This window comes from Alosa pseudoharengus, unplaced genomic scaffold (assembly GCF_046254945.1).
Source record: "Alosa pseudoharengus isolate Yale_2024_CS ecotype anadromous, Long Island Sound unplaced genomic scaffold, YU_APseudo_1.1 YU_APseudo_1.1_scf_6, whole genome shotgun sequence".
NCBI lineage: Eukaryota > Metazoa > Chordata > Actinopteri > Clupeiformes > Clupeidae > Alosa > Alosa pseudoharengus.
Genome location: NW_027468848.1, coordinates 23829083 through 23856665, shown reverse-complemented (window position 1 = coordinate 23856665; position 27583 = coordinate 23829083). Strand labels below are relative to the sequence as shown.

Genomic DNA, 27583 nt, shown 5'->3' with positions numbered 1-27583 from the left:
GTATTCACATGTCGACGTTTTGCCGAGGAAGGGGTGGGATATGTGTAGACAACAGCCATATTGGCGTGACAAACTAGCCCCATGCATTTCTATGGAGTATTATTTGAGTGCTGTGTCTCCACATTAGAAAGTCTCTGCCTATACAACTTCAGGAGATTACTAGGAAACTCAACAATGGACACGTTTTTCTATTTCCCCAACTGTATGTTAAAAAAAGTTGTGCTTTCAATGGAGACAGATGATATAAAGTTATAATAAATTGAAGATTTCATATTATACTAGACAACAGTTTATTATTACTGACACATATTTCCATACTCCAAGTTACTCCCTGATATTTCTCAGTGGTTCATACAATAGAAGGCACATAGGGAATGGTCAAACATGATACTACTGCACTTTTCTTCAGAATGTCAATTCAGTCTCAATTCAAAGTCATAATTCAAACCTATAGCCTATTTCACAAGTCAGACACAGGGAGACAATTTCTAACAATCTGAAACAATATGAATTAATGACAAAACCATACAACCACAACTTACTTCAGGGACATTAATCAACAACAACAAAACATCTCAGAAATCGTGTGACCTATCCACTGTGTTAAATCTTGTCTTGAGAGTGCAATGTTCTGTGGCTCTTTATGAGTGGCTTTAGTACCTTACTTTTGTTATTTTTTTCATTCATTCAAGACAAACAACAAATAGTTTATTCTGTGATTTACAGAAGAGATCAATCGGCTGCCTCCTCTCTGAACCATACTCTGGGGCTGAGACAAACAGCATTTTGCTGAGTTTGCGAAGCAGCGGTCCTTCATGTGTGCACCACGCCAGCAAATACTTATCCATGAGATGTGCATGACTGAGTAACTGCAGCACTTGTTACAGCTCCTGCCTCTTCTTCAGAATGATCTGGCGCACTTGTGCTATGACCTCCTGCCGTATCTGATCAAAAGGCTCCTCCGCTTTCCAGAACCTCACCACCTGCCCGTCAGGACCCACCAGAAACTTCCAGAAGTTCCACTTTGGTGCTTTCTGCACAGAATCTGAATATTGACCAAACATGTCACACAATCAGGTAGATGGAATTCAAACATCTACAAGTTCAAAGGTTTACCTTACTTTGCAGTAATTAGTCCATGAGCCACAGGGGGTCGTCACTACCACTTGGGGGGGCAAATTCTCACTATATTTTTCTGAAAGCTACTTATCTCTGTAGTATAAAATGGTATGATAGCAAGTTGGATCTTGTAGCTTTGTGGCTGTACAGGCCTTCAAAGTTGCCCTGTGATTTGAAAAAAAAGGAAATTCCGCCTATTGGCTTTTTTTGTTAAAACACTCATAAGAGCCCAGAAAATAATCCAAATCTTATTATTACTGATGCATATGTGGTGTTTGATGTTGGCATACATATTTTGACTCATTATGTGATTTTGCTCTTCATTTTGGTTGATAAAATTCAAGATTTATGTGCAAAAAAAAGCTAATTTGAGTTTTCAGAGCAACATGTTAGGGCAATACCTGAATGCAGACCTTATTGGTCATTACTATTCTACCTTCCTTACTTTCAATTGCGAGTTGAAATTAATGTTAAATGATGACAGACATAGGTCTGCAGTACAAATGTTTTTTAAATTGTAGCTGAAACGAGTACAAAGGATCTTTAATTTATTCATTGAATTCATCATCGTCAGAACAGGAGCACAGAGGATGCCATCTCTATGGCACTTCACTCTGCCCTGTCCCACCTGACAAATGATAAAAACGCGTCACACTACTCCACTGTGTGACCTTCTGATGAAGACGGAAGTATACGTCGAAACATGTCAAGGTAAAGAAAAAAACATCTAACAAATATATGTGTCTGTGATAAAAGAAAAACCAAACTTATGGATTCTGGACTTCCTAACCAACAGACTGCCTCTTCACCTATGACTGCACACCTGTACATGGCTCTAACACCATTGTCAAGTTTGCAAATGACACTACGGTGATCGGGCTCATCAGCAATAACGATGAGACGGCCTACAGGGAGGAGGTCCAGCACCTAACATCGTGGTGCACTGCTAACAACCTACCTCTCAACACCAAGAAGACCAAAGAGCTCATTGTGGACTTCAGGGAGTCTAAAGCTAGCACACACACACCCATTCTCATCAACAGGACTGAGGTGGAGCATGTCACCAGCTTCAAGTTTCTGGGTGTCCACATCTCTGAGGACCTCTCTTGGACCCTCAATACCTCTACCCTGATCAAAAGCGTCTCTTCTTTTTGAGGTCCATCTGTCTCCTCAGATCCTGGTGAACGTCTACCACTGTAATATCGAGAGCATCCTCACCAACTGCCCAACACATCACCGGTTCCTCACTCCCCTCCATCGAGGCCATCCAGGGCAAGCGATGCTTGCGTAAGGCGCGCATCATCAAAAACTGTTCTCACCCCAACCACAGACTGTTCAGCCCACTCCCCTCCGGGAGGCGTTACAGGTCTCTCCGCATCCGAACCAGCAGGTTCAGAGGAAGCTTCTTTTCATGCGGCTGTCACCCTACTGAACTCTAGCTCTGCACCCCGGTGACATCCAACAAACTAAGCCCCCATCACCCCCTGCCCCGCTCCCGCCTGATGCCTCCTTGCCTGTTGAGGTGTCCACGACCATGGCAACCTTGACAGGGACAACAAGGAGGCGGACATCCCCTATCCCCCCCCCCCCCCCACAACTGCACTACCCTATCCCACCCATCTATCCCATCCATCTATTTATTTACAAATGTACATACTGTAATTACACTTATACTGTACATAGCCATATTCTACTGCTTTTCATCCTGCACATACACTTATTATTAATACCACTGTAATGTTACTGTTTCTGCACTACAATGGTACTGTTACCACACTGCACATAGTTGTACATACTGTACATATCTGTCTATGGTTCATACTAAATATCCATATTTATTCAGTTTTTCTGTAATATATTCTGTTAATACACTGCATATATCTATATTTCATTTTAGCACCTGTGATGCAATTACCATAATTTCCCAACTATTCGCTGCAGCTTACACATTGATTTTGCTAAATTTCTTCAGCTATGAGGTGAATACACAGGGGCAGTTACTGTAATATGGTATATGGTTTTGTTTCTTTTAACTTGCATAAAACACTGTCCTGTGGCTTATACACAATACGGCTAATACACAGGAAATTACTGTATGTATTTCATGTGCCCTGGACATTATAAAATTATAATATTTATGTTAAGCTGGGTACATGTGGTGATGTGAACAATTTTCATATGGTATTCCTTGAATGTAAAGGTAATATGTGATTGGTAATCATGATGTTTTGATCTCTTGGAATATCTCTTATGGGTAGTTTCAATAAAATACTAATTTACTGAATTTTGGGGTGTTTCCGAATAGTACATTTACAAATAGTAAATAGTATAGCAATGCAGACCTATGTAATCATTTGTATTTCAAGTCTCTGCTGGGAGGTAGGAAGGTATAAATACATTGATTAATGAGGTAGTGGGCATTTCAATTAGTGCTGCAACACGTTGTGTCTCTGAAAACGTAGATTTGCTCATTATTATACATAAATCTTGAATTTTATCAACCAAAATGTCATAATGATTCAAAATATGTATGCCAACATCAAACACCACATATGCATCAGTAATAATGAGGTTTGGATTATTTTATGGGCTCTTATGAGTGGTTTAACTAAAAAAGCCAATAGGCGGAATTTACTTTTTTCAAATCAGAGGTCAACTTTGAAGGCCTGTACAGCCACAAAACTACAAGATCCAACTTGCTATCATACCATTTTATACTCCAGAGATATGTAGCTTTCAGAAAAATATAGTGAGAATTTGCCCCCCCAAGTGGTAGTGACACGCCCCTTTTTGGGCCTGTGGCTCATGGACTAAATGTTTTTTTTTTGCAACATATAACCATGCATGAAGAGAGTATGCATACCCTGTGCATTCTGAGTCTTTGTTTTAGTTTTCTGCAATATGTTTGTAGACTATATGTCAGAAAATAGGCAAGTCAATGTGTAGTCGCAGTATAAAACGGTAGCCTACAGTGTTGTTGGTGGAATATGCCACACACCTGTCCCACGTCACTTACCAACTATTTCATGGGATAGCCTTAGAGTTAGGGTTAAAATAGTTGGCAAGTGGCACACAGTAGGCAAGTGCACACAACAATGGTACAATACATTACAGCTTTAGCTGCCTCTCCAAATGTGGCCTGCTAAAAAATGGCATGTTAGTTTGCAAGCCTCACAATTATTATTTATTTTCTGTTCACAAAAACGTATTTATTCCATGCCCATTTTAGTGCCACTGTTGATTCAAGGGTAAAGGTGTTTCCCTGGTGAACTACCCAAAATAATTGTGTAGGCTACTCAAGCATATAGGGTTAGCATAATCGCATGTTAGGCCTACAGCATTAGGGCTTGCACAACTGAGTCGTGAAGACTCAATTCACAATTTAGGGCTGGAGGGTAAAGTTGTTCACCTAAATATGTTTAATCAAGAGCCAACACTTGATTAATTTAGTTTAAGACATATTGGCCTACTGACTATGCCAGTGTTATCTGAAGAGATAACCCATACAAACAGTGCTGCAATCAAGCCTACCTGTGAGGAATTTGAAGGCTGGGTTGGCCTCAGATCCCAATATTTTGATCTTGCTAAAGAATGGGAACGTGACGCCGTATGTTGCTTTGGTCCATGCTTCGATGTCTCTGCTTGTCCCTTGTTCGGTGTTACCGAACTGTGAGCAGGGAAACCCCAGAACATTGAAGTGCGACGTCCCGAGCTCGCGATGTAGTTCCTGCAGGGCCCGGTAGTTCTTCTCGGTCAGCTCACACTGGCTCGCCACGTTTACAACTAAAGAGACCTACAGAGATACTTGCATGTTTAAGACCTTGCTACATCTTACATTCACACTACATCGTTTATATATCGGGATGCAAGAAATGTTTAGAATCACTACAGTTTCGACATTTTGACTTACTTTGCCTCTATACTTCTCCAATGATATTGTCCTGCCTTTGGCATCCACGACTTCGAAGGAATAGAAATCTTTGGGTTTTGTTGTCCTGGTGAGTTTGTGCTGGACTAGAAATAGCCCACCCATGCAGACTGCTAAACTTAAAAATATCTTCAAAGTTCGTTCTTTTCGTGTCGAGGACTTGGTTCGGTAACCCCCAAGTGCCTCCATCTTGGAGGGGTTAGCTCATACGGAATTTGGTCGGAACGCACGGAAACGGTAGGTCTACATGTTTGGAGGTGGTCCTCGGCATCGTGTTACAAGCCAGCTGCGCAGTCTCATCTGGGGGAGGACCACATTGTAGCCTAGGAATTTCATCAGCCTCTGACCTCACCAAGCTGGTAATGAAATCCTTGTTTTAGTGCAGGTATATCATACCTGTATATCTGATTAAGTAGATCAATCAACAATGAAACTCGCAACAATATAATTACAAACAAAAACATTTTATTGTATCCCACAATCCACAGAACTAGATCTCTCTTAAAGACTTTTTACAGGAGATGTCTGTGAAATGACTTGATACACAGATTTGTAATATTTCATCTTACAAAATAGTAAACAAAATGGTGGTTGGAAACACCTCTTGGAGGATTCTTGCCTCCAGCGCAATGGCATGTAGCCTACTGTCATCACTCCAAACCAATTTCAGTTACTTTCAGGACGAAAGAGTGGTAAGATGATTACTATCCACACAAGAACATACATAGACATGTTCTAACACCACCTCTCTGGCTGCCTAGATGTGTGTCAGGGCAGTTGCCCCTGACAGCGGGAGCTCTTGGTCCAGCAGACGTAAGAGCATGGCAAATTTGTTGCGCTGGGCGGTGTGGCCCAGGGCATGGTGCAGACGCGCCTGCAGGTAGTAGATCTCCCGCAGACGCTCGCTGCAGTCCAGACGGGAGAAGTAGGCCGTGGCCTCCTCCAGGGTTTCCACCGCCTGCACTAAAGCTGACACGGACAAGCAAAGATGAACACAAAGGTTTCAGAGAGGTTTTGAAGCACTAAACATTCCAAACACACATTCCAATGGCTCAATATCAGTGTAATGTAAATTATGAAGTACATTTTAAAAATATAAACTTGTTTGCTGGATAGAATATAGGCAAGATGTGTTATATTCTTGTTATAGTCTTGAATTTCCCCTTGGGGATCAATAAAGTATCTATCTATCTATCTATCTATCTATCTATTAATAAGCTTTCATAGTGATCACAATTGATAAAAAAAAACTACATTCTACAATGCAACAGTCATGAAAACTATGAGGCAATGAACAAGATCCCAAGTTGACCAGGGGTTCTAAATCTGCCTCCTGCTCTGCATGTTTTCCTGCTGTCCTGCTCGGTGGACCTGACTGTCATATCAGTATCATTTAATTAACATACTTAATTTAGCTGATCACAAACAGTTTGATGACACTAATGTCAATCAGGTGCACACTGGAGTGTGTATGTTGAAATCTTATGACAGAACAAATCTTAAACCTTGATGACTGAAGACTGCATAAAAGGACATGATAATTAAAATGCTAAAACAATAAGTATAAGTAGGATAAGTCAAAACCATAAGTAGGCTATGTCATCATAACCCATGAAGCTGGTACCTGCTAGCCTGTCCTCTTCTACTGCAGACCCAGCCAGAGCCACCTGACAGCGGGCCATGAGCAGCAGGGCGCGGCCCTTATCCATCAGAGAACCATGGGCCAGGATGGACTCCAGCACATCCTCCAGGAGAGCCAGGGCCTGCTCTGGAGTTCCCAACATCAGCTGCCAGAACAAAGACACAGTCAAGGGACATGGTGTTGGTGACCTCAACATGGTTTGTAAAGCAGTCATTTCATCTAATCTTCAATCTACTTGAATTGTGGTAGAATATGTTAGCATGAACTGGGCCCTACTCTGTACAGTATATATGAACTGGGGGCATATAGGTATGGATGTGTGTATGATCAGTGTGTGTGAACGGAATGTGTGTGTACCTGTGTGAAAGCCAAGTGAAGCACTGTCTCAGAGGCCAGGCTCTGCAAGTTGTGTTGGCGGGAGAGAGTGAGTGCTTGCAGGAGGAGGGGAAGGGCTGTGGCAAAACCAGAAGAGTCCCAGTGCAGCTCTGCTGTGGCCAGCAAGACCCTACACACACACACACACACACACACACACACACACAAATTATACTATACTAATGGCATCAGTTACAGTGAATCATGTATCCTCAGCCAAGTTAACATCATGTCATTGCAGTGGTATAACACAGTAGGTGGATTTACAGGGGCAAAATGAATATGATGAGAATCGCATTCATGCCTCATCAATAGAAAAACATATATACATATAAATGCTTTGATTGGAATAAAACTAGCCGCCTACAAAGACCTAAATCCAAAGTAGCATTTTATACCCTGAGGTAAATAGAATGAAATGTGTGCACGTTACATTTGCCATGTTAAAAACAGTTAGTCCGATCTTCAATCAGAATAATTTCAATCCGAATGAGAAAAAAAAAGTGTGCATGTAAATGAGGCTATTGAGTTTTCACCTGATGATCATCTCAGTACTCTTGTTTTTCTCACAGAGCTGCTGCAGTCGCTGCAGGATCTTTGAGGCTTCAGATGTTCGATTCAGTGCTTTCAGTAGCAGAGCCTTTCTGCAAGGTGCACATATGAAAACATTTCAATACAAAGCACACACATAGACACACCTCTACAAACTCTCACACAGCTAAATGGACGATGTTACAGAGAAAAGTCCTTACCTGTAGAGTCCCTCAGTCCTGTGCTGAGCAGCGATTGCTGTGACGTGAGGCTCTGCCAGGTGGTATTTCCCATCATTCATTGCTCTCTCAAACTGAATTTTCAGGTCACAGAGCATCCACAGCTGAATGGGTAGAGATGAACAATGTTGCCATTACTTCCCTATAGCTGCTGTTTTCCTTGGCATTTTCATCACAAAGCTTGGCATCTACCTGCTGTGACTGAACAGGTATGGAAACAGCTGCTTTGGGTCAGGCCCAACTCCAGCACACTCCAGCTGTGGTCACTCACCTTGGCGTGCTGCGTGTGAGGGGGAAACTGCTGCTTCAGGTGTGCCATGATGTCGGTGACAGCCCCATAGAGACCCTAACAACACAACACAGTAAAGCATTTGAAATCGACAGTGCCATGATAGGAAAGCACAACCACATCTATAGACTTTTTCAATCTGTTCCTGTTTCCGGTTGAAACATTCAAAACCAACACAGTTACTCTGAAATTAAAATGAATCTTGTTTGTCCCCAAGTTACCATTAGCTCAATGTTGTTTTCTGTGCTACTGGAAATGCCTTAGGAACACATCTGTTTGTTTATGCAGTTGAAAGGGTCTATAGCATGTAATCAAACTGAATCATCAGAAGCAAGATTGTGATATAGATATAGATTGTGATATAGAGATATATAGACATAAGACTGCATATAAAGTCTAAGACAGGTGAGATACCTGATCGGCGTGTAGCTCAGCCAGGTGGCAGAGGGCCACGGCGAAGGCCTCCGTGTTGTTCTGCTGAACTCCGAAGTTGACCGGCTCCAGGCTGTTCATGTTCAGCAACAGCTGGGCCTGCTGCCAGGCCATCGTGCTGCAGAGAGAACATGGAGACAACGACTATGTTAAACCACAGGAGGTCACCAGTCCCCCCTCTGACAAAAAGTCCACATTCTTATGTGTTCGCAGCTGTGCTAAAATGCACCATATTTAAAGTGTTTGAAGCTGGGTAAGAAACAGGTGTGTTTGCTTAATAAGAACCAAACACTGTTATAGTGCCAACTCTAGAGGAATTTATTAGCAGTGGCATATAACTTCTAAACAGCTTATCTAATTAATCTCTTGGCAAATTTGTCTTGATATTTAAGAAGACTCGGACTTAAAATAAGTAAAAGTTTTCTTAAATTAAGTCAAAATGACTCAATAGAGTGCCAGGTAAGTCTCTTTGATTTTCTTGCAGTTGCAGTACAGATCTTATTTAAAAAAAAAGAAAAAAAACAACACAAATTTTCCATATTTCACCAACCATAGCTTTGGGCTTTCCTCACCTCTTGCCGTACATCCTCCAGATGGAGGTGGTCTGGGCCAGGCTGATCTCGATGAGCTCAGAGAGACTCTGCTTCCAGTGCACCATGTCTGTGCTCCGCAGGGCGTCCAGCAGCTTGTTGGCAGTCATGCCCTGTGTTGCCCCCCGCTGGACCAACGACTGAATGCCCAGAGAGGCTAAGTACTGGGGAAAAAATGGACGGTATAATGAAAATAACAATATTTATCTTCATAAATATTCACATATCTTCATATTTATAATTTTTATCATTTAGCATTCTTCATATATCTTCATCTATTATTTCTCATAAAAACTAATGATCAACTTCCAAAGTCTGAAACTCATTTGTAACATCGAAGAGCCCTTCTACCTTCTAGAAAATAAAGAATTCCACTTTAACTAAAAAAAAAAAAAAAAAAAAAAATCTGTTACCGGGAGACAAAAGTGGGAGGCCATTTTGACAGAGTCCTCTGTGAGCACCACACTGTCTGATCCTCTCATGTGCTCCACTGTATAAAGCCAACTCTGAAAGGAGCATAAGGACAGTGCTGAGGGACTGATATACAAAGACCACAGTCTTACATAACATATAATTACAATAACATTACATTGCACATGTTATAACACAAAATAAAATACATCAGCAAAAAAAATGTCCATACCAAACAGTGTTGAAGACACACATGATCGTTGGCTTCCTGAGCAATACGGATGGCTTCTTGCAGTGCCAGGTCTGCCTGCTGACTACAGTTTTAAAGCAGATAGTGTTGGTCAATAGCCAATAACCCTCAAGACAACAAAAAGGTGTAACCATAGATATTAAAAGGCCTTTAAAGGCATTTTGGTCTCCTAGCGGCACTGCTAAACTGGGGACCATTTGTGCCCTGACAGACAGTGCTGGCGAGAGAAGCCAGGGAGATTATATGGTGTGTTTTTGGATTACAAATGAAGTGATTTACCAATACAAAATACCCCCCCACAACACAGCCACACAAATCAAACAGAGCAGCTCACTAGTGTCCGAAGCGGCAGTGCAGAGTAGCCAGGTTGAGGATGGCGTAACGCAGGCTTCGCCCGTAGCCTTCGTCCCCGTTGCTCTTGCCCTCTCCGCCCGACAGAATAAGCCGGTCGAAGTAGTGCAGCAGGCTGTGGGTGGCGATGTAGATGTCCTGCACACGCATGCTGTTCAGGTAGCTCAGGTAGTGCTGTACGGACGCAGACAGGACACGAGTCAAACAGATGATACCGGGGCAGACAGACAGTTTCTGACCTATGCTGACCTTTGAGTCAAAGTATGTATATGAACCAGCATGTGCTTCTAAACCTAAGCACAACCTGTCATCACCTATCTCAAGCACATCAGAGAGGTAAATGCTGATGCCATGTGGGCGGGAGCGTGTTATGATAGACAATTATACTAAGCATCAAGACATGCATTGACAAAATAGCAAATGTGAGTAAAAACAAAGAAGCAATCACACTGTGTTTGTGGCATGTGGTTTGTTCTTACTACACAGTGAGATTATTAGAGACCTACCGCCTCAGCAAAGTCTGGGTTGAACTTCAGGATGTTGTTCAGTTCATTCTGCAGGATGGCTGGCGTCATGGCCTTGTTCTCATCATTTTTCAACAGGTACGCCTGCAGAATTATGAGGGAGAAATGGTCTCTTTCATAAAAAATATTCTATGATAACTATCTGGTACTCACATCTAGCCTGGCTAGCGCCACCACTTCTCAATGAGACGTGGTCTGGGAACCAAACGTTAATTTTCTCGTATTTGAAAAAAATGCCCAGATCCGTTTATTGGGTGCCACGGATGTCTATCAAATGCGTCTGTGCATAGCTCATCATCGTCTTGCTTTGCCCCTTGTTCTGTGATTGGTCGCCTATCTCAGGCGAAAATTTGCTCCATGGTCTCCAGGCTGCCTTAGCAGCATGAATCAAATCGCGCGCAAGGCAGCATGGGAACACCCAGGCTAACTCACATCATGGACACAGCACAATTGCATTCACAAATCAAGATTCATTCATTCATATTCACATAATTACACAGACCTGTCTGGCAAAGAAGTACTCTGCTTGTTTCTGCGATAGCGGACCTGTGGTGTCATGGCCACTGTGAATACAAAACGGTGAAAATGGTTTTGCTGTGAATCATGAAACTAAACTCTCAGTCTCGCAAAAGCTAGGAGTGCCAATGGACATTCAAGAAGGGGGCTACAAGTGCCTTATCATTTACAGTGACCAGACTAGGCTTTATATCCATTTCAGACAGTCTAAGACATCACCAAACTATCTCTCACGCACACATGCAATCCTCACCACAGCTCAGACTGGTGCAGTGGACCAGCATCAGGTTCCTCTCTGTCCATGCCGTCCACCCGGTCCACTGATGTGTCCTCAGTGCTGGTCAGCTCCATGTCCTCGTTGGCAGCAGATGGCAGCTCAGCTTGAGGACCAGAGCTGGGTGATACCCACCGATCCTTGTTGCAGTACTGCTGCAAGGACTTGTACAGTTTAAATACCTGGCTGAATGACAGCTTGTTATAGGCCAGGAGCATATGCCGCATGAACAAACCTATAGGGGCAGGGAGGGAAAGGGAAAGAGACTTGAAACTAACAGTAAAGTTATCCAGTTGCTATTATATTAACATATGTTTAATGATTATGGTCAGACCCATAGCTGTTATGATTGGCTGTGCAGACAACTATTCTAATGTTAATTGGCACTCACCAACCACACTAGTCTTGTACACCTCTGAGTCACTGAAGGGGTTTGGTAGAGTGGAGAAGAAATGTTCCATGTCTTTCAGCTCGCCGTCTGCCATCTGATACAGCCTAGGGGGACAGAAGCCAAATACAGAGGACACTAGGATGGCTAAAACACCGCAAGACACCGCATTACAGCTACACGCATCAAATCCTCTGGAACAGCCAAACTGAACAAAGAAGGTTAAGGCTAAAATTGCACTCCCCAAAAACTTAATACGATGAACCAATTATCTTACATTAAATGTTCCGAATGAAGTAAAACGTTAAAAGAATGATATGCATGTCCCTTACCTGCATCTGAGCTCGAAACTTGTTTCAGGGCAACACAATTCCACAATCATCAGGAACTGTTTAAGAGTTAGGTCTGGGCCCTAAGAGAAAGGTAAATGAAATCGAGCTGGGATGTGAATGCTTTAATCAAATCCGACAAGCACACCGCACAAATCAGATGACTCAAGATTGCAACGGACAGCTGAATGTTTGGTAGAGGATACCTGCTGCAGGGGAAGGATGAGTTTATTCAGGCGTCGTCTCTCCAAGAGTGCCATTGGTTTCGAAGTAATCATTTCGTAAAGTAAAGCTAAAACAGAGATTTTATATGGGGTCACCCAATCTTTTATTCCAAAGATGTTGGCGTGGACTACCCCATTGGTCATCATGGGATTAAAATATAAACTTTCGTGTACACTGGCCATGGTGAACACTCTGTAATAATATTCCGGAAAACAAAAATCTAGGCAAATATTAACGTTAGCTTTCACATCAGGTGTCACAAACTGTTCCTCTAGCTATTTTGTAACGCTATCCGTGACATGCATTCTCTGTAGCCCATTAGCCTACTAGCTAACGGTAAACAAAGCAAATCCGCTCTATCAGACGACTCTTCAGAAAAGCGTTTAGCGTTTTTCTACCTTACATTGTGGCAACTGCGACAATACAATGTTGCATGAACGCAAAATGTACAATGAGGGCATATACAGGCCAAGAATATGAAGGCACTTTGCTTCAGCCATAGACAGTAAAGCGCGTCAAGTCTTCAAACTCGCCTCAACTTCCGGTGTGGCGTGCAATGCGCTTTTACAGTCTGGTAATGCGTCAGTGCAAAGAGTCGAGTACCGATTGATTGATTTGCTGAAACGATCACATCGATCAGATCAGAAAACAAAATATGTAATCTAATGAAATCTATTTTCTGTCTACTGAAATGATAATTTACTCATGTAAATAGCTACAGAAACTCCGTTATATGGCAACATTGTTATTATAAACAGCATTTTTGTGTGCTATAATTTCTCTGCCAGCACCATGTCCATTGACAAACTGAACTGTTTTAAGGGGATAAAATAACATTTCGTTTTTAGCATTTAGCCATTCTAAACCGGCAGTATGGTGACATGTAGTCAACTCCTCTGTTAGAGTTATAGAACTACATCATGACAGTGAAGTGGGGTAGACTACTGGTGCAGTTTTTCAAGTTTCAGAATAGCCATCGATGATGTGGGATTTACAGTACCACGCACTGTATAATACATTCTGATGAAGCCAGCAGAACATTCGCAATGCAATCTGATAACACTCTTTTCTCCGCAAAACTGAACGTGAAGACCATTGGTCACCTAAACATAGTGGCACTCCAGGGGTTGATGTGATTGGGTAAACGCGCATCCATAATGTTTTGTTAACATCACTGCTACAGTGAGAAGCTCCGAGGAAGACGTAACGCTAGCTCGGTTGACGTAGTGGTGGTGGCCCGTGGTGCTCTTGCAATGATCACCACATCTATTTATCTTGGTGATTACAACTAGCCACTGGGAGTTGATATGAAGGTAGATATGCATTTTAACATATGCCTACTTATGGTTCAAACACGACTTGTGTGCTTCCTTTGGTTATGTTCCATAGTTAGCTTGTCCAGCTAGCCTATTAGCCTGTCTAACCCACTGTTGTTTTCCTAGTAATTTAGCTGTTGTATACCATTATTGTATCGCTGTTGTGCTTTCATGAACGACGTTGCAAGAGATGCATTCAAAATATTAGTTTATTGACATGGTTATGTGGCGCCTTTGGTCTGAATGATTAGGTCAGAACCGTATGATTCACTGCATTGCTTTAACAGTGATGCTCTGCTAGTTTTAAATGGCTAATGTTGGTTGGTGGCTGTGCAAGCATGAGCATCATTGGGAGATCATGCAGTTATTTAATTGACATCACATTCGCTTCAACGTTTAGTTAATTAATGTCAGAAGATCCTGGTCAGCGTGTCATCGTTCAGATTATTCCTAAGCACTCAAGACCTAAAATAGCATGGGAGGTAACAGGTAGATGCACTAGTCATTGGTGGAGCCAATACATTTTAATTTAATACGTTTGGAGAGCTTTGTATCGATCGCCGTAAGCCCTCCTTAATGTCCCGTAATGTTATTCCACAAACTCAGCCGTCAAACCAGGCAGCCATCGCTTTTTTCTTAGCCCACTCCATGGCTTCTGTCAATTGGACCGCAATGATCGCTCGTAATAGCTCAGCACAATCCCTCTCTCTCGTAGTGACTCTCCCTCTCAGCTCTAATAAGATGAACGCAGTCAATGAGAGAATCTATTTCTGGGCTGACAACACAGGCTTTTCCGAGTACTCCTAAACCAAACACATGATGTAGCTTTGATTTACGAAATGCATGTTTTGGAGCCATGATGTAGGGTGATGTTGTCTGGGGTAGATTGAAGCCTGTGATGTAATGTGGAAAGAAAATTACCTGGTAATTGTAGACTGCATGAGCGGCCACAGCTAGTGAAGGGGTATTGTATTGTCATAGATTGTATGTGCTTGGTTAAAATTGTAGGCTATTCATGTGTGTGTTTGTTTGCGAATGTGTTATCAAATAGGTACCTATGTGTATTTATGTATGTATGTTGTGAATGGTAGTTTAATGTGCACAATCATGTATGTTAGGCTATGTATATGCATAATGTGGGTTCTTCTTGTGCCAGGCGGGGGCCTCATCCATGTGGGCATCATGCTGTGGTCTGTTGAATGAGGTGATGGGCACAGGTGCGGTCCGCGGGCAGCAGACGGGCTTCGGGACTGGTGCTGGGCCCTTCCGCTTTGCTCCCAGTGCCGGATACTCCACATATCCCCCTACCAGCTCAGGGAGCCCCAGCCTGGTATGCAAGGCCTGCGGGCAGGCTTTCTCCGTCTTCAGAAGGAAGGTGAGAGACTGAGGGATGACTGGAAGAGGGTGTGTGTGTGTGTGTGTGTGTGTGTGTGTGTGTGTGTGTGTGTGTGTGTGTGTGTGTGTGTGTGTGTGTGTGTGTGTGTGTGTGTGTGGTGTGTGTGTGTGTGTGTGTGTGTATGGTGTGTGTGTATGGTGTGTGTGTGTGTGTGTGTGTGTATATGGTGTGTGTGTGTTGCCACATTCACTGGAGGAGTGGCGAGTGGCAACATGCAACAGGTTCACAGAGCATAGGAGTGCCATAGTAGAGCTCCCATATTAGAGAGCTTCAGAAATTAAAAGGCCTGCTGATTTATTTATTTAATTTATTTATTTATTTATTTTTGCTCCAACAGTGTACTGAGTCAGCTTATTTTGGCGCGTCTGCTGACTGTGTGACATGTAGTACCATTCTGACTGAACTGGTTGAGCACAGCATTAGTATTGCCAATACCAAGTTCAGTTTTCAAGGACCACAAACACAAAAAGGTCATTGTGCATTGAAACAGTGTCTAGAAAATTATGTAATGCTAATTTACCACCTGTTTCAACAGTTGTGGCAATTTAAAAAAAGGCACAAGATTGACCCATAATGCCTGGAGGGACATCTGATACGTGTAGTTAATGTCAATGAGGTCTAATATTTTGGTGAGATGGAGGAGGCCTGGAGGCGAGGTGACAGTCCTTTATGGGTCACGTTTGTGCTTGATTAAATGAAGATGTAAACATAGGCTATCCCGTAGAGATAAGAGAATAGAAAGGTGAACTTCAAATACATAGTAAGATAAGCCACACCCACACACAAACACACACACACACATACACACAGCCACTCACTCTCAGACTTTTTCAGTGTCCCCCCAGTGTTCATAGGTATCGTCGGGTCAGTAGTGTTCTGATGAGTAATCCCCTGTGTCCCACTGACTTCCAGGGCAAAAAAGACTAAATACAGATGGTTACATCACTCTTGTGTAGGGAGCCAGAGAGAGAGAGGGAGAGCGAGAGAGAGAGAGAAAATGAAGGAGGGGGTGAGAGAAACGGAGAGCTGCGAGAGTGATGGAGCAGAACACTTGACAGAGAAGTAGGATGGGGAACAACAGGGAGGGAGCAGAGAAAGCCATGAAAGAAACTCAGGGAAAAAAGGGGAGGGGGGGGGGGGCTGTTTAGACAAAGTGCTCTTGCTTCCTCATGACCTTCAAGCCAGGCCAAAGCCATGTCATGTGACCTCAGAGACCTGTACTGATTGGTGGTGATCACAAAGGCCTGGGTGGCAGGGGAGCTGTATTTCTTGTTTTCAGTTTTGTGGGAAAAGGCTGTAAAGAATGCCCCAGTCATTCCTCTCAATAACTCTGCAGGATGCCTGATGAAGTGGGCTTCGGTGGAAATGTATTTGAGAAAACTTTCAGGGGTTATCAGGCTTCTGTTCACCCCTTTTATCTTCCGTTGAAAGATAAAATAAAAGAGATTAGTCTTTTTGTGCAAGCAGCGCTTCACTCATCCCTCCTTGCCAGCCATAGGGATGTAAAATTGCAGAAAAATTAGGTATTCTGTTGAAAGCCCAAATGTCAGTGACAAGTTTGAACTGCCTTATAGGTACTGCCTCATAAGTATGAAAGCTGATTCATTTCAGCGTACTTGCACAGTTTGTCTGATATGGCTCTTATTTTAAATAATCTCTTCCTGTCTTAATCTCTCTGCCATGTTTTACCTTCCCTTCCTCTTCCTACCCCTCTCTTGATACTCACTCTGTGCCTATCATTGCTTCTCATTGTAATTTTGTTTTACTTTCTTCCTAAATTCTCGCTCTTTTTCTACCCTGACTTTCTCATTTTGTCTCGCCATGCCTCCCTTGCTTATTCATTCTCTTGTGTTATTCTCTCTTTCCCCCACTCTGTCTTTCGTACTTTGTCCCTTTTGTCCTCCTTTCTCTGTCCTCTCTCTCTCCTTCTCTCTTTCCCTTTACACTCCCTTTATTTCTCTTCCTCTTTTTTTCTTTCTCTGTCCGTTTGTCCTCTTGTCTCTGTCTCAATTTCCGTTTTTTTTTCTCCTTCCTTCTCGGCCTCCCCCCTCCTCTCTCTCTCGCTCCTTTCCTCCCCTCCAGTACATGTGCTGCGACTGCAAGAAGAGCTTCTGCTCGCTGTGCTCGGTGCTGCAGGACAACCTGCGGCGGTGCGCCACCTGCGACCTGCTCCGGGCCACTGCCTTCCAGCGGCCGCTGCTCATGCGGCTGCGCGTCAAGGACCTGCGTCAGTACCTGCTGCTGCGCAACATCCCCACCGACACCTGCCGCGAGAAGGAGGATTTGGTGGACCTGGTGCTGTGCCACCAGGGCGCCGAGAGCGACGTCGAGGAGGAGGACGAGGAGCCCGACACGCCCACGCTGCAGTCGCGGCCGCTCTACGACCCGCCGCTGCCGCCGCCACCGCCACCCTCGGTCCTGGAGCCCCCCGCATCCACCTCCTCCCCCCAGATCTCCCCCGTCGCCACGTCTCAGGGAGAAGCCCTCAGCAGGAGCAACAGCTCAGGGTCCACCAATCAGGTGCGAGGTGCTGGGCAGTTCCCCTCTTGTCTTGACATCCAATTGGCCTGTTGTGCTGACGCTCCTATATGTCTATGTAGACATTCTACCTCGTAACGCCCCACCTTTTTATTCCTGCTCCTTTGGCACTCCCTCTCTCTTTCTCTTGCTCTGCTTTGTTGCTTAGTTACTCTTTACCTTTTTTTTGCACTCTCTCTCTCTCTCTTACCTTACTTAACAGTATAGTTTACTTTATAACAATAAATCACACAAGTAAAATAGCTTGATGGCTTAATTATGGTAGTTTTTAAGGGTTATTTAGATACATTTCCCGGCATACATTTCCCTTATTGTACTTACGATGCCTAGTGTTGATAGAGTGAGTTGACTGTAGTGAAGGGGCCACCTGTTTGAACCTTGAAGAGCTTCCCTGTCCCTGAGCCATCATAACTGAGGCACGGCTCTTGTGTTGAATGAAAGGAGGAGGCCAAGTTTGTCAATGGCCCTCAACAGGGAGCGTGTAATCTGCAGCTAAGCTGCTCTAATAGGCTTGGCCTCAGCAGCTGAGAAACTCATTTCCACCCCTGCTACAGTCATGAATCATATCTGATTGTGTGTGTGTGCGTGTGTGTGTGTGTGTATGTATATATATATATGTATATATATATATATATATGTGTGTGTGTTTGTTTGTGTGTGTGTTCCACCCTACAGGACATAGGTGATGCCACCTCCCTGTCTCTCCTTAACCTGGAGCCTAGTGACCACACCCCTGAGGTGAGTCATCATGGTACCCTTCTAAGAATACCTCAGTGCTAAAAGAGAACCACTTCCATGGTACACTGTGGACTCCTGGGTAATTGGCTTCTCTCTCCCACCTGAGTTGACTGAAGGAAATGAGGTGTGGGTTATTTTCTTCTGTATGAAAACCCATGCGTATATGTACACAGAGCACACACACACACACACACACACACGCAATAGCATAAAACATAAACTACTTTTATTCAAAGTGATTCATAGTACTATTACATATAGCTAACACATCAATAACAAGGCATGCTCCTGAGATGTAAACCACATTACAATATTTCAAGTACTTTACTGAAAGTGGCTACTTTTGATATAAATAATTACAGTGTATGAATCACTCTACTTTCTCTTGATCACTGATTACATATAGAATGAGTAGAGTCCTGACCTGGCTTTGTACATTGTTTATCACATGGTTAATTCACTGCTAATTATATTTATTACCCAGTTCCACCATCAGGGTACTTTTAACATAACATGGAATCAATAAGCTCAGCATTTCCAAATGAGCTAAGGAACTGGCAGTGATGTATAGTCAACGTTAAAAATATAGACTCCCTTTGTTTTGTTTTAGCCATTGGGGCTTGCAAATTCACAAAGGAACCATGAATAATAGCAATATAGCCAGTACTATATCCATGAACTTTGAATTCCATGCATCTATACCTGTTACAACCACCTGGCTCGTTCTGGGTGATTTAACATAGGGAGACCACACATGGATAAAGAGTTAACAAAAAAGATGTATTTATTAAAATAAATAGGTATGAAAATATGAAGTGCAGTCAGTATTAGTGGGATGGTAAGAAAACAAAGGTGTGGTGTAAATCAGATAAATGTGCAATACCAAAACAAAAGACCAATGCGACGCATGCTGCAATAGACCTCTGAAGTTCGCCTACAAAAAAGCTGCCATCTTTGACATCCGGTATCTGGCGATTTTTCCTATGGGAAAATAACATGGGGATTTTGAATAATCGCACCTGTTAAAGTCTCGTGGGGATGAAAAAGTCTGAAATGCAGACGTTTTCCTGAACACACTTTTGTCCTCTGCCTTCGAGTGGATACTGTGATCTCCGGTAAGTGAAGGCGGCACACTTAGATGTTTGCTACTCCAGAGCTAACTTTCAATGCAACTTGCCATAGGTAGTTAGCTTCAATTAACAACCGGATCTCCTTATATGGGCAAAGATGGCCGTTTTGGATCTTTTTTGTAGGCGAACTTCAGAGGTCTATGGAGAGAGAGAACCTTGAACTCCAGCCAGGTGGACTCTTTTATAGTACAGGTGCCCTAATCAGGTGATCAGCAGCACCTGTACCATGACTCCGGCCTGCAACACAGAAATAGACAGAGACACGCAAGCAGAGACCAGCAGGGTCGTAACAATACCATATATCCAAAGATCCTCCGCTTTAACCCTCTCTGGTATATCTATACACTAGGTAGCCAGCTCTGTGTGCATTCGTTTTAGTAATCGGTAATTTGATGCAATAAAAAAGTGTATATATTTAGTCTTAAGTGCTGCGACACTCTGCTTTCGACATTCAATTACTTAGACTCCATTATTCTCAATACAACCCCGCACACCAGCGTCAAACTCTGCCACCACCTCCGCTGGTGTGAGGGGTTGTATTGAGAACAGTGTTGTGTCAGTAATCGAATGTTGAAAACGGAGTGCGCCCACTCACATCGGCGGGGGGGTCCACAGTGCTTTAGGTTATTCTTCCCGCAGATCCTTTTTCAAAAGAGCTTTTTTCTTAAAGTGTGCCATGTGTTGCGGTCGAATCTGCTCACTCGGGTGTGTTTCTCTCTGGGGTGGCCAGGTGAGTCCGCAGACACGCCGGCGTGCGCGGGCCTCCCTCTCGGACCTGTCCTCGCTGGAGGACGTGGAGCGGCTGTCGGTGAGGCAGCTGAAGGAGATCCTGGTGCGCAACTTTGTCAGCTTCTCGGGCTGTTGCGAGAAGTGGGAGCTGGTGGAGCGCGTCCGCCGGCTGTACCGTGAGAACGAGGAGAACCGCAAGTCCAGTAAGCATCAAGCATCTGCAGTCATGAATCAATTGTGTGTGTGTGTGTGTGTGTGTGTGTGTTTCCACACGTGTATATGTCCTGTGGGGTGGAACACACACACACACACAAAAGGAGGCACATGCACATCATGCAAACACAGCAGTAGCATGTAGGACGGTGCCCATAACAGGGACTGTGACTGTAAAACCTTAGATAATCAAAAGTAGCTCAGTCAGTGAACACTACATTGCCAACATACACCACATTCAGAGATGCATGCATAAATGCTTCCCATTCAGCATAATTGTTTCACTTAATCATGCCTTCTTTGTCTGCTTGCAGTGGAAAATGTGAACAGTGCCATCACTGCCGGTAAGATGACTCTTATTTGCTTTTCACGCTTCAAAACCTCTGAGAATAAGGATAGATTTGTTTTGTCAAGCATAAAAGTGTAAAAGATTGTTGTTGTTGATGTTTTTAACTAGGCCCAAGCTTCTTTAACCATATACCACCCACTGCAGTGTATAATTCAGTGCTTCCAATACTGTTAGTCTTTCCTTTTGTCATGGAACTCTACTGGACTATTTCTAGAAAGCCCATAGGTCTTAGGAGAACGTGTTTGCCTTGGTAGATCAGAAAGCAGCTCTCTCTGTCAGTCATGTGGTCATAGTTCTTTATTTTAGAAATTTTAATTAAATTTGAATTGCATTTAGTGCTTCCTGAAGTAATCCTATTCCCAAAGGGTGTCACTTTGAGTGAACTGCAGATGTTTTGTTATGTATTTGTGGTCATAGTTAGACACTGTGTTGTAAACATGTGCCTTGGCAGTTCACTCAAAGTTTGATGCGCTAGTGTCTAATAGCTTGTGTTTTGCTCCTCCCGACAAAGTGGTTGCCTACCCCCCGCCAATCTGCAATGGTGGAATCGGAGGTAAGGCTAGTGATTGTTGGGTATTACCTTGACCCTCCCACCCCTGCTCTTGTGTCCATACCTACCAATGACGCAATTGCTATTTATGATGTCATCTCACTCCTATTTGCTCACCGTCCTCCTGCATGGACCACAGTCATTTGTGGCATTCGACGCATGCCCCTCTCTCACAAGTGATGCATGCTGGGAGACATAGTCCTAAGGCTGAGCTCACCTTCTCCGCCATGTATACCTTATGGAGTCCCAGGTCCTACATTTCCCATGACACACGTCTGTAGAGTTTTGAGTGTCTCAGTGCTTGGGCCTCATCATTCTTCCTCCTGTCTCACACCCCCTTCCTCCCCTTTCCATTATCCTGCATTTTCCCAGTTCAGCCTCATCTACTGGGGGTTGCCATGGCGATGGCGCCTCAGCCACCATCCCCTCATGTATAGCGACGCTAGTGACATAAACTCCTCCAGCCGAGAGCTTGTATGGACGCACCTTTCTGGGGTATTAAGTCTCAGGCCACATCTAAACTCGTAGGTCTCTCTTGAAAGTAATCTTTGTGTTTTGCCCATTGGTGTAAAAAGCATTCGCAAGGTTTTTTTTTCTTCTGTTTTTGGAAAATAGACAAAAGAGCAGAACATTTCAGTCACAAATCTGTCAGTTTTTTTTTTCTCTGGTGTTACCGTGGAAACTGACAAAATGTGTGAAGTACCAGTGAGAGTTTTGGCCTCAGCATCTGGTTGTGTGTTTAGCCTCAGCTGGTCACCTCTGACCAGTCTCCAGGGAGCATCAGGCACTTGGAATGACTGCTGCTCCTCCAATTATCCAATTATCTCATGTAGCACAACTGGCGCCATGTGATTGCCACAAATTGGGATTACGGAATGCAGTCATTCACAGAAGCAGTCGCAAGCATTCGACTGTGGATTTGTACATTGTTTGGGAGATTTGGGCATGAAATGCAAAATCAGTTGCATGTGTTAGACTAGAGGCTATCTTTATTGGCCGTGTGGACACTAACAGGCGAAAAGATAGCCATGTTTTGAATAGCTGGGTTTTGTGTCAGTGTTGAAGTGATAAAACAGTCATTGTGTCTACTTGTTTGCTGGAGGTTTCTGAAAGCCCCTCCACCCACATATAATAGACCAGCAAGTGAGATGAGATGGGCCAGTGGCAGTAGCAAATGTGTTAGTGTGCAATGTATACAAACTGGAGTCCAAGTGTTTTTATTATCATGAAAGAATGGCAATAAAAACAAACAAACAATTATCTGTGGTGTACATGAAATTCCGTAATTAATTCGAAGTTCAATAATTCATTTCAGTTGGTCTTTGTGAAATGTAAGTCCAGTTGAACTCCAAGAGTACGGTATTACGAGGGAGAAAAACAGAACATGTGGGAGTGTGGGAGAAATGGATTTTTCGGGTATGCAATCATCATGAATTCTGCGCAACATAATGTCTTTCTCTCTCTGTCTTTCGCTCTCTCAGATGCTGTGCAGTCTCAGCTGGTCACTGATGAGAACCTGTGCCGGATCTGCATGGACGCTGTGATCGACTGCGTCCTCTTGGAGTGCGGACACATGGTCACCTGCACCAAGTGCGGCAAGCGCATGAGCGAGTGCCCCATCTGCAGGCAGTACGTGGTGCGCGCCGTGCACGTCTTCAAGTCCTAACCCACCCTGCATCGGACCCAACCATTCCTAGGGGGGGAAAACTACATTAATGACGACAACAACAACAACAACAACAATACACTGAACGCACAAACTAAAAAAAAACAATCGCACTCGGCACAACCATTACATGCACACATAATTAAACGTCTGTACCATCCAACGTCCACCGGCAGGTTTAAACTCCTGAAGCTTCAGACCCTCCTGTGGCCCTGGTGGTGAGCCTGTGGAAAGGACCTCATCTGTCACGTGCTGAAGTGTCATTTTTTCTTCCAAAAACAAGAGGTTCTAGCCAGAGACTGAGAAGCGCCTGTCTCTCAGAAATGGCCGCGAGACTAAGGTTTGCAGTTTGCAGTTTGCAGTGGTGTGGCAATGTCAATGACATTGTCCTCTGTGGGCTCTGGGCAAACGTTCAGAAGAAGGGAAGAGCTTACCTGCCCCAGGGGGGAGGTGTGTGCGTTTTTATAGGTGGCCTCGCATGTGTAACACTGTGTTAACTCTGCTAACGTTGGGGCTAGTCGTGAAACGTCTCTTACTCTGTTGTGTTTGTCCATGAAACAGCGGGCATGCAACACGTAACATGATTCAGGTACACCTGTTGGTTTCAAGGATATTCATGCCCCATGTATGTGAATTTAGGTTCTCTCTTTGGTTTCAGACTCCTACGTTGTGTTTGTTTGTTTTTCTGTTTTCAGTTCATCCATTTCATGGCAGTCTGAGTTTAAATGCGCTGGCAGAAGAGATGTTGACATTGCTATTGATCCAGACGTTGTGTAGCCTGTTGAATAGCCGCAGTCTGGTTTGTGGTTGTGTGGAAGGGATGGACCAGGGAACATTCTGGAACATTTTTGGGAGAGGAATCGTTTTTAGCGACGACATGGGTGAAGTCTATTTGTGACGGGATTTCGTGCCAAATCTCTGTGTGATAGTGCCATTGGTGGTGTGTGTGTGTGTGTGTGTGTGTGTGTGTGTGTGTGTGTGAGAAACTGTCATCACACACCATTCTAGTCCAGCATGTGTCCCAGCAGCAGTCATTGAGCCATCTTCTCCTGCGCTGTAGTTGTCCCTGTCTGAATGCTGGTGTTAGATCCCAGACATGCTGCCTCAGTGGCTGCAACACGGATACCGTTTCTCATCAGAGCTCTTACTGGACTCCGTGTGTAGCCACTCAGAATGCATTGTTTATTTCTGTGCTGAGCCAGACTTGACCCGGCTGGATTTTTTTTTTTTTCATGTGTTCATGGAGTTATTCACTTCTGGGTCCAGCTCATGAAGGCCAGGCGCACGGGAACCTATTTTTGACCAGGGGTGCTGAATAACCAAAATAATGGATGTCCGACGATTTCTCCCCTCCTGGACATGTTTCGGATTTTGACTGCTAAATACATCATTTTAGTGCGGTGTGCGGGTGATAGAGAGAAGTTTTAGGGATCAATAAAGTATATCTATCTATCTATCTATACGTCCTGGGCAGCCACAAATTCCAATGTTCCGCGACAGCACTCCGACTCCACTGCACCCACAGAAGCGCACTTGACATAATTAGCCTATTTCAGTATGGAAAATTACTTTTCTGATCGTCAAAACCACACCAGAGATGTTTGGCTTTAAATATAGGCTAATAATCAGGCTGCAATGATCTTGCAAATAATTCCTGAATAGACTAAAGTGTGTCATCTCCACAGCAAGAATGTGTCCTAATAATTTCTATCTGCGACTAGTGAAATGATTTCACTAGCTATAATTTATTAATTTTGCAAAACTGTACAACACAATTAAAGTTCCTTTCAGCTTATCCATGCTTTTTTTAACGTGTAAATCGCATAGAATATGTAGGCCCATATCAATCGTAGGCCTACACACTTGATCGCTATCACCAGAGCCCGTTTACAGATTAGACATTCTCTGGCTATCACATAGCTGAAACCACGCTACGGTTCTTACAGTAACTGACTCACGTTCACGTTGATCTCTATAACTGTTATTTTTTAGTAGCCAATCCATAACCCTTTTTGCTATTTGACTCCTCATTTGACATACACAAATATAAATAATGACAGACAGCGAATTAGTAGCCTAATTATTTACAATATAGGCTATATAACAAATTTTTTAAATCTATCTCCTGCCAGCAGGGGGTGCTGCAGCACCCTCAGCACCCCCCTTCCCGCGCCCTTGATGAAGGCTCAACACTCAACAAGATATTCCAGATGTCGTATCTGAAACATGATGCTCTTGGAGGAGGGAAGCTTTAATGGACACAAAAGCCGCTCTCAAATGGCTTGTCACCATCTCTGCTGTAGACTGTAGTAAGGTGAGACGATCTTATGCCAGATCAGTATCCCAGTCCAATGTCATTATTTTCGTGATCCAGTTAATACAGTCTCTCCCTAGGGTGTTACTAGACATCATGTTATTCCAGGGATAGTCATACACTACAGTCCTGATATTCGTGTCTCTGAACATTTTTTTTTTTCAATTATGTACTTATGCCATATTTCATGACCTAGAGCCTAGACCAAGAGATTGCCTGTTTTTTATGCATAGTCTATCTTTCTGATGCCAGCGTATCTGGGGGGACAGGTGGATGAGAATTTGTTCTCCCAGGATTAAAAAAAAAAATGTAAGAGGGGTCGTCCACAACCATTACATGCCACATGGAATGAAAATAGCGTATTAGCCTGTGCGGAGTCAGGCGAGTGTCATGTGATCAGTGTAACACTGACTCAGAGGTGACACTTGTTTTGGGCATTTGATCAAGCCCTGTCCTCACATGCCCCATCCTATGCCATTCACTCAGAATATGCAGCTGAGCTCCTTGGTTCTTTGGCCCCAGTCAGTTCCCTTCAGGGAGGGAAGTCATTGTAGTTCTCTTGCTTCTCTTGCTTCTTGCTTGTCCCAGCGCGGCCATTTTGCTGAAGAGGGTTATCAATAGGGAGAAGAGAAAGAAAGACACCACGTGTGAGCGTGTCTCTCGGAAACACATTTTTTTGGTGTTGTGAATCCACCAAGCAGCCAATCGTAATGGTCGGTTCTTCTCTGTATTGCACGATCATGGCAAGCAAGCCATTATGGTTATGTAGCATTTTTTTAGGTTTTTTTGTGAATGGCTTTTCAAATGTTTGTCTTCATCTCTTTGCAACATTCTCCCCACCCCATCAAGCCAGGGCAGCAATATCAGCGTGTGTCAAGCATTTAGATTCCACGGGACGCAAGTTGAGGCAGGAGACAGGTCGTCGGTGACCGAAGGAACACAGGTGCTACACAGATAAGGTCCAGATATCAGCCCCTCGTCCGTTTGGCCCTTTCGCTTTGCTGTGAATCCTTAATCCCGCCATCCGTGTACTTCTCCAGCACTCCTGAGGTTTTTTTTCCCAAAGGGAAAGGATTAATATGTTATGTTCTCTTTTGTGTCCTTTCATGCATTTATATACCTGTGCTGACACACACAGAACTAACAAATCAAAGATATATGCAGGTGTGACTGCACATTTCTAACCCACCCCAGTGGTGATTTAATTGTATTAAGAAACTAAAAAAGAATCATAATAATGTGGTATGATTGCATATGGTGTTCCATATTATAACTAATAATGAGATGTATATATCTATATATTTTAATTTTTTGCTTTGAATGTTGAAATATATGACTTGTATTAATTAAAGAAAGAAATATATATACAGTTTTTTTATTTCTTATTTTTTTTATTCTCTTAAATGAGGTGGGGTGGTTGAGTTTGCATCATACCATAAGAGTAGGTTTTTGGTTGAGTCGATTAGACTTAAGAGAGAGAAAAGGAAAACTCTTGTTGTCTAACCAGTAGACTGACAGCATGACAGCTCACCAGTCAATTTAGTATGTTCAGAAAGGTTTGCATAGTGAACACATCAACATTTCAATGGGGCCTTGCTGTTAGGTTGTCCAAACAGTAGCCTATTACAAGAGTGAAATTATCATTGAACAAAAATGGCAATGAACAAATTTGACTTGGTCCTATATGTAATGAACTATGTTGAAAATGCTGAAACACGAATGTCTATTGATGGTGTCAAACCCTTAATGTGGGCATGATTTTTGGGTAAGCCAGTGGCGTCTGTGTGCGTGTGTTTTAGTCCTCTGACTTGCCATTTTATGTAGAGGGAAAAGGGCCTAGTGGAAAGGCACAATAATACAAATAGAAAAAAATAGACCATTACATAACATGCACAAATGCACCACAGTATGCATTAAACACACTTCAAGCAAAAAGTTGAGCCAATGTGGTGTGATTTCACATGGACCTGAGCATAAGTGCTAACTCCAGGCACTGAAGTGCTTTCTCCAAGGCCTCCATTTGCTCTAATGCTAAGCTTCATGAAGTCAGTAGCTCTTGTAGTTGTGCAATACATGACAGCTCTAATGGTTTGGATCCTCTGGAACTGAATTCAATGCTCTGGCTTCTGCTCTAAGATCTGCAATGGGGTGAAAACCTTTGGATGAAACCTTTTGAACTGTGTGCACTTCAAACCACATTCCTGGCTCCGCTGCTATTTCAACGATGTCAC

At 43.4% G+C, this 27583-nt stretch overlaps 3 protein-coding genes across 5 annotated transcripts; 1 reads left to right on the top strand and 2 right to left on the bottom strand.

Moving 5' to 3' along the window:
* Positions 1-273: 273 nt before the first annotated feature.
* gpx8 (glutathione peroxidase 8 (putative)) lies at positions 274-5306 on the bottom strand. The gene is made up of 3 exons (XM_076269650.1): positions 5030-5306; positions 4651-4912; positions 274-1045 (listed from the first exon to the last, which is right to left on the bottom strand). Exons 1-3 carry the CDS (start codon positions 5234-5236, stop codon positions 882-884), a joined length of 633 nt encoding a protein of 210 aa, XP_076125765.1. The 5' UTR covers positions 5237-5306; the 3' UTR covers positions 274-881.
* Positions 5307-5495: 189 nt separating this feature from the next.
* anapc5 (anaphase promoting complex subunit 5) lies at positions 5496-12971 on the bottom strand. Of its 2 annotated transcripts, XM_076269649.1 has the most exons (18): positions 12947-12971; positions 12395-12480; positions 12192-12271; positions 11863-11966; positions 11451-11706; positions 11184-11244; positions 10664-10765; positions 10141-10331; positions 9789-9870; positions 9559-9651; positions 9128-9309; positions 8538-8673; positions 8106-8180; positions 7817-7938; positions 7601-7708; positions 7047-7194; positions 6672-6834; positions 5496-6016 (listed from the first exon to the last, which is right to left on the bottom strand). In XM_076269649.1, the coding sequence occupies exons 2-18, from the start codon at positions 12464-12466 to the stop codon at positions 5805-5807; spliced, it is 2187 nt and encodes a 728-aa protein (XP_076125764.1). In that variant the 5' UTR covers positions 12467-12480; positions 12947-12971; the 3' UTR covers positions 5496-5804. The 2 variants fall into 2 exon arrangements, with proteins under 2 accessions (XP_076125764.1, XP_076125763.1); XM_076269648.1 differs by lacking the exon at positions 12947-12971 and having other exon boundaries at positions 12395-12940.
* Positions 12972-13442: 471 nt separating this feature from the next.
* rnf34a (ring finger protein 34a) lies at positions 13443-26676 on the top strand. Of its 2 annotated transcripts, XM_076269883.1 has the most exons (8): positions 13443-13726; positions 14886-15104; positions 17208-17645; positions 18339-18401; positions 20262-20463; positions 20788-20817; positions 21334-21375; positions 22854-26676. In XM_076269883.1, exons 1-8 carry the CDS (start codon positions 13721-13723, stop codon positions 23036-23038), a joined length of 1185 nt encoding a protein of 394 aa, XP_076125998.1. In that variant the 5' UTR covers positions 13443-13720; the 3' UTR covers positions 23039-26676. The 2 variants fall into 2 exon arrangements, with proteins under 2 accessions (XP_076125998.1, XP_076125999.1); XM_076269884.1 differs by lacking the exon at positions 21334-21375 and having other exon boundaries at positions 13446-13726; positions 22854-26675.
* The last annotated feature ends 907 nt before the right edge of the window (positions 26677-27583 follow it).

What these genes read in the sequence shown, in the direction of transcription:
- gpx8 (XM_076269650.1), bottom strand. Translation starts at nt 5,236, where the DNA reads ATGGAGGCACTTGGGGGTTACCGAACCAAGTCCTCGACACGAAAAGAA. An exon ending in TGGAGAAGTATAGAGGCAAA is followed by an intron (nt 4,913 to 5,029) that starts GTAAGTCAAAAT and finishes GTATCTCTGTAG; the next exon opens with GTCTCTTTAGTTGTAAACGT. An exon ending in AGCCTTCAAATTCCTCACAG is followed by an intron (nt 1,046 to 4,650) that starts GTAGGCTTGATT and finishes GTCAATATTCAG; the next exon opens with ATTCTGTGCAGAAAGCACCA.
- rnf34a (XM_076269883.1), top strand. An exon ending in CTAGTGACCACACCCCTGAG is followed by an intron (nt 18,402 to 20,261) that starts GTGAGTCATCAT and finishes TGGGGTGGCCAG; the next exon opens with GTGAGTCCGCAGACACGCCG. An exon ending in CTGCAATGGTGGAATCGGAG is followed by an intron (nt 21,376 to 22,853) that starts GTAAGGCTAGTG and finishes TCGCTCTCTCAG; the next exon opens with ATGCTGTGCAGTCTCAGCTG.
- anapc5 (XM_076269648.1), bottom strand. Translation starts at nt 12,595, where the DNA reads ATGGCCAGTGTACACGAAAGTTTATATTTTAATCCCATGATGACCAAT. An exon ending in CTGCACCAGTCTGAGCTGTG is followed by an intron (nt 11,245 to 11,450) that starts GTGAGGATTGCA and finishes TTGTATTCACAG; the next exon opens with TGGCCATGACACCACAGGTC. An exon ending in CACTGCCGCTTCGGACACTA is followed by an intron (nt 9,871 to 10,140) that starts GTGAGCTGCTCT and finishes TTAAAACTGTAG; the next exon opens with TCAGCAGGCAGACCTGGCAC.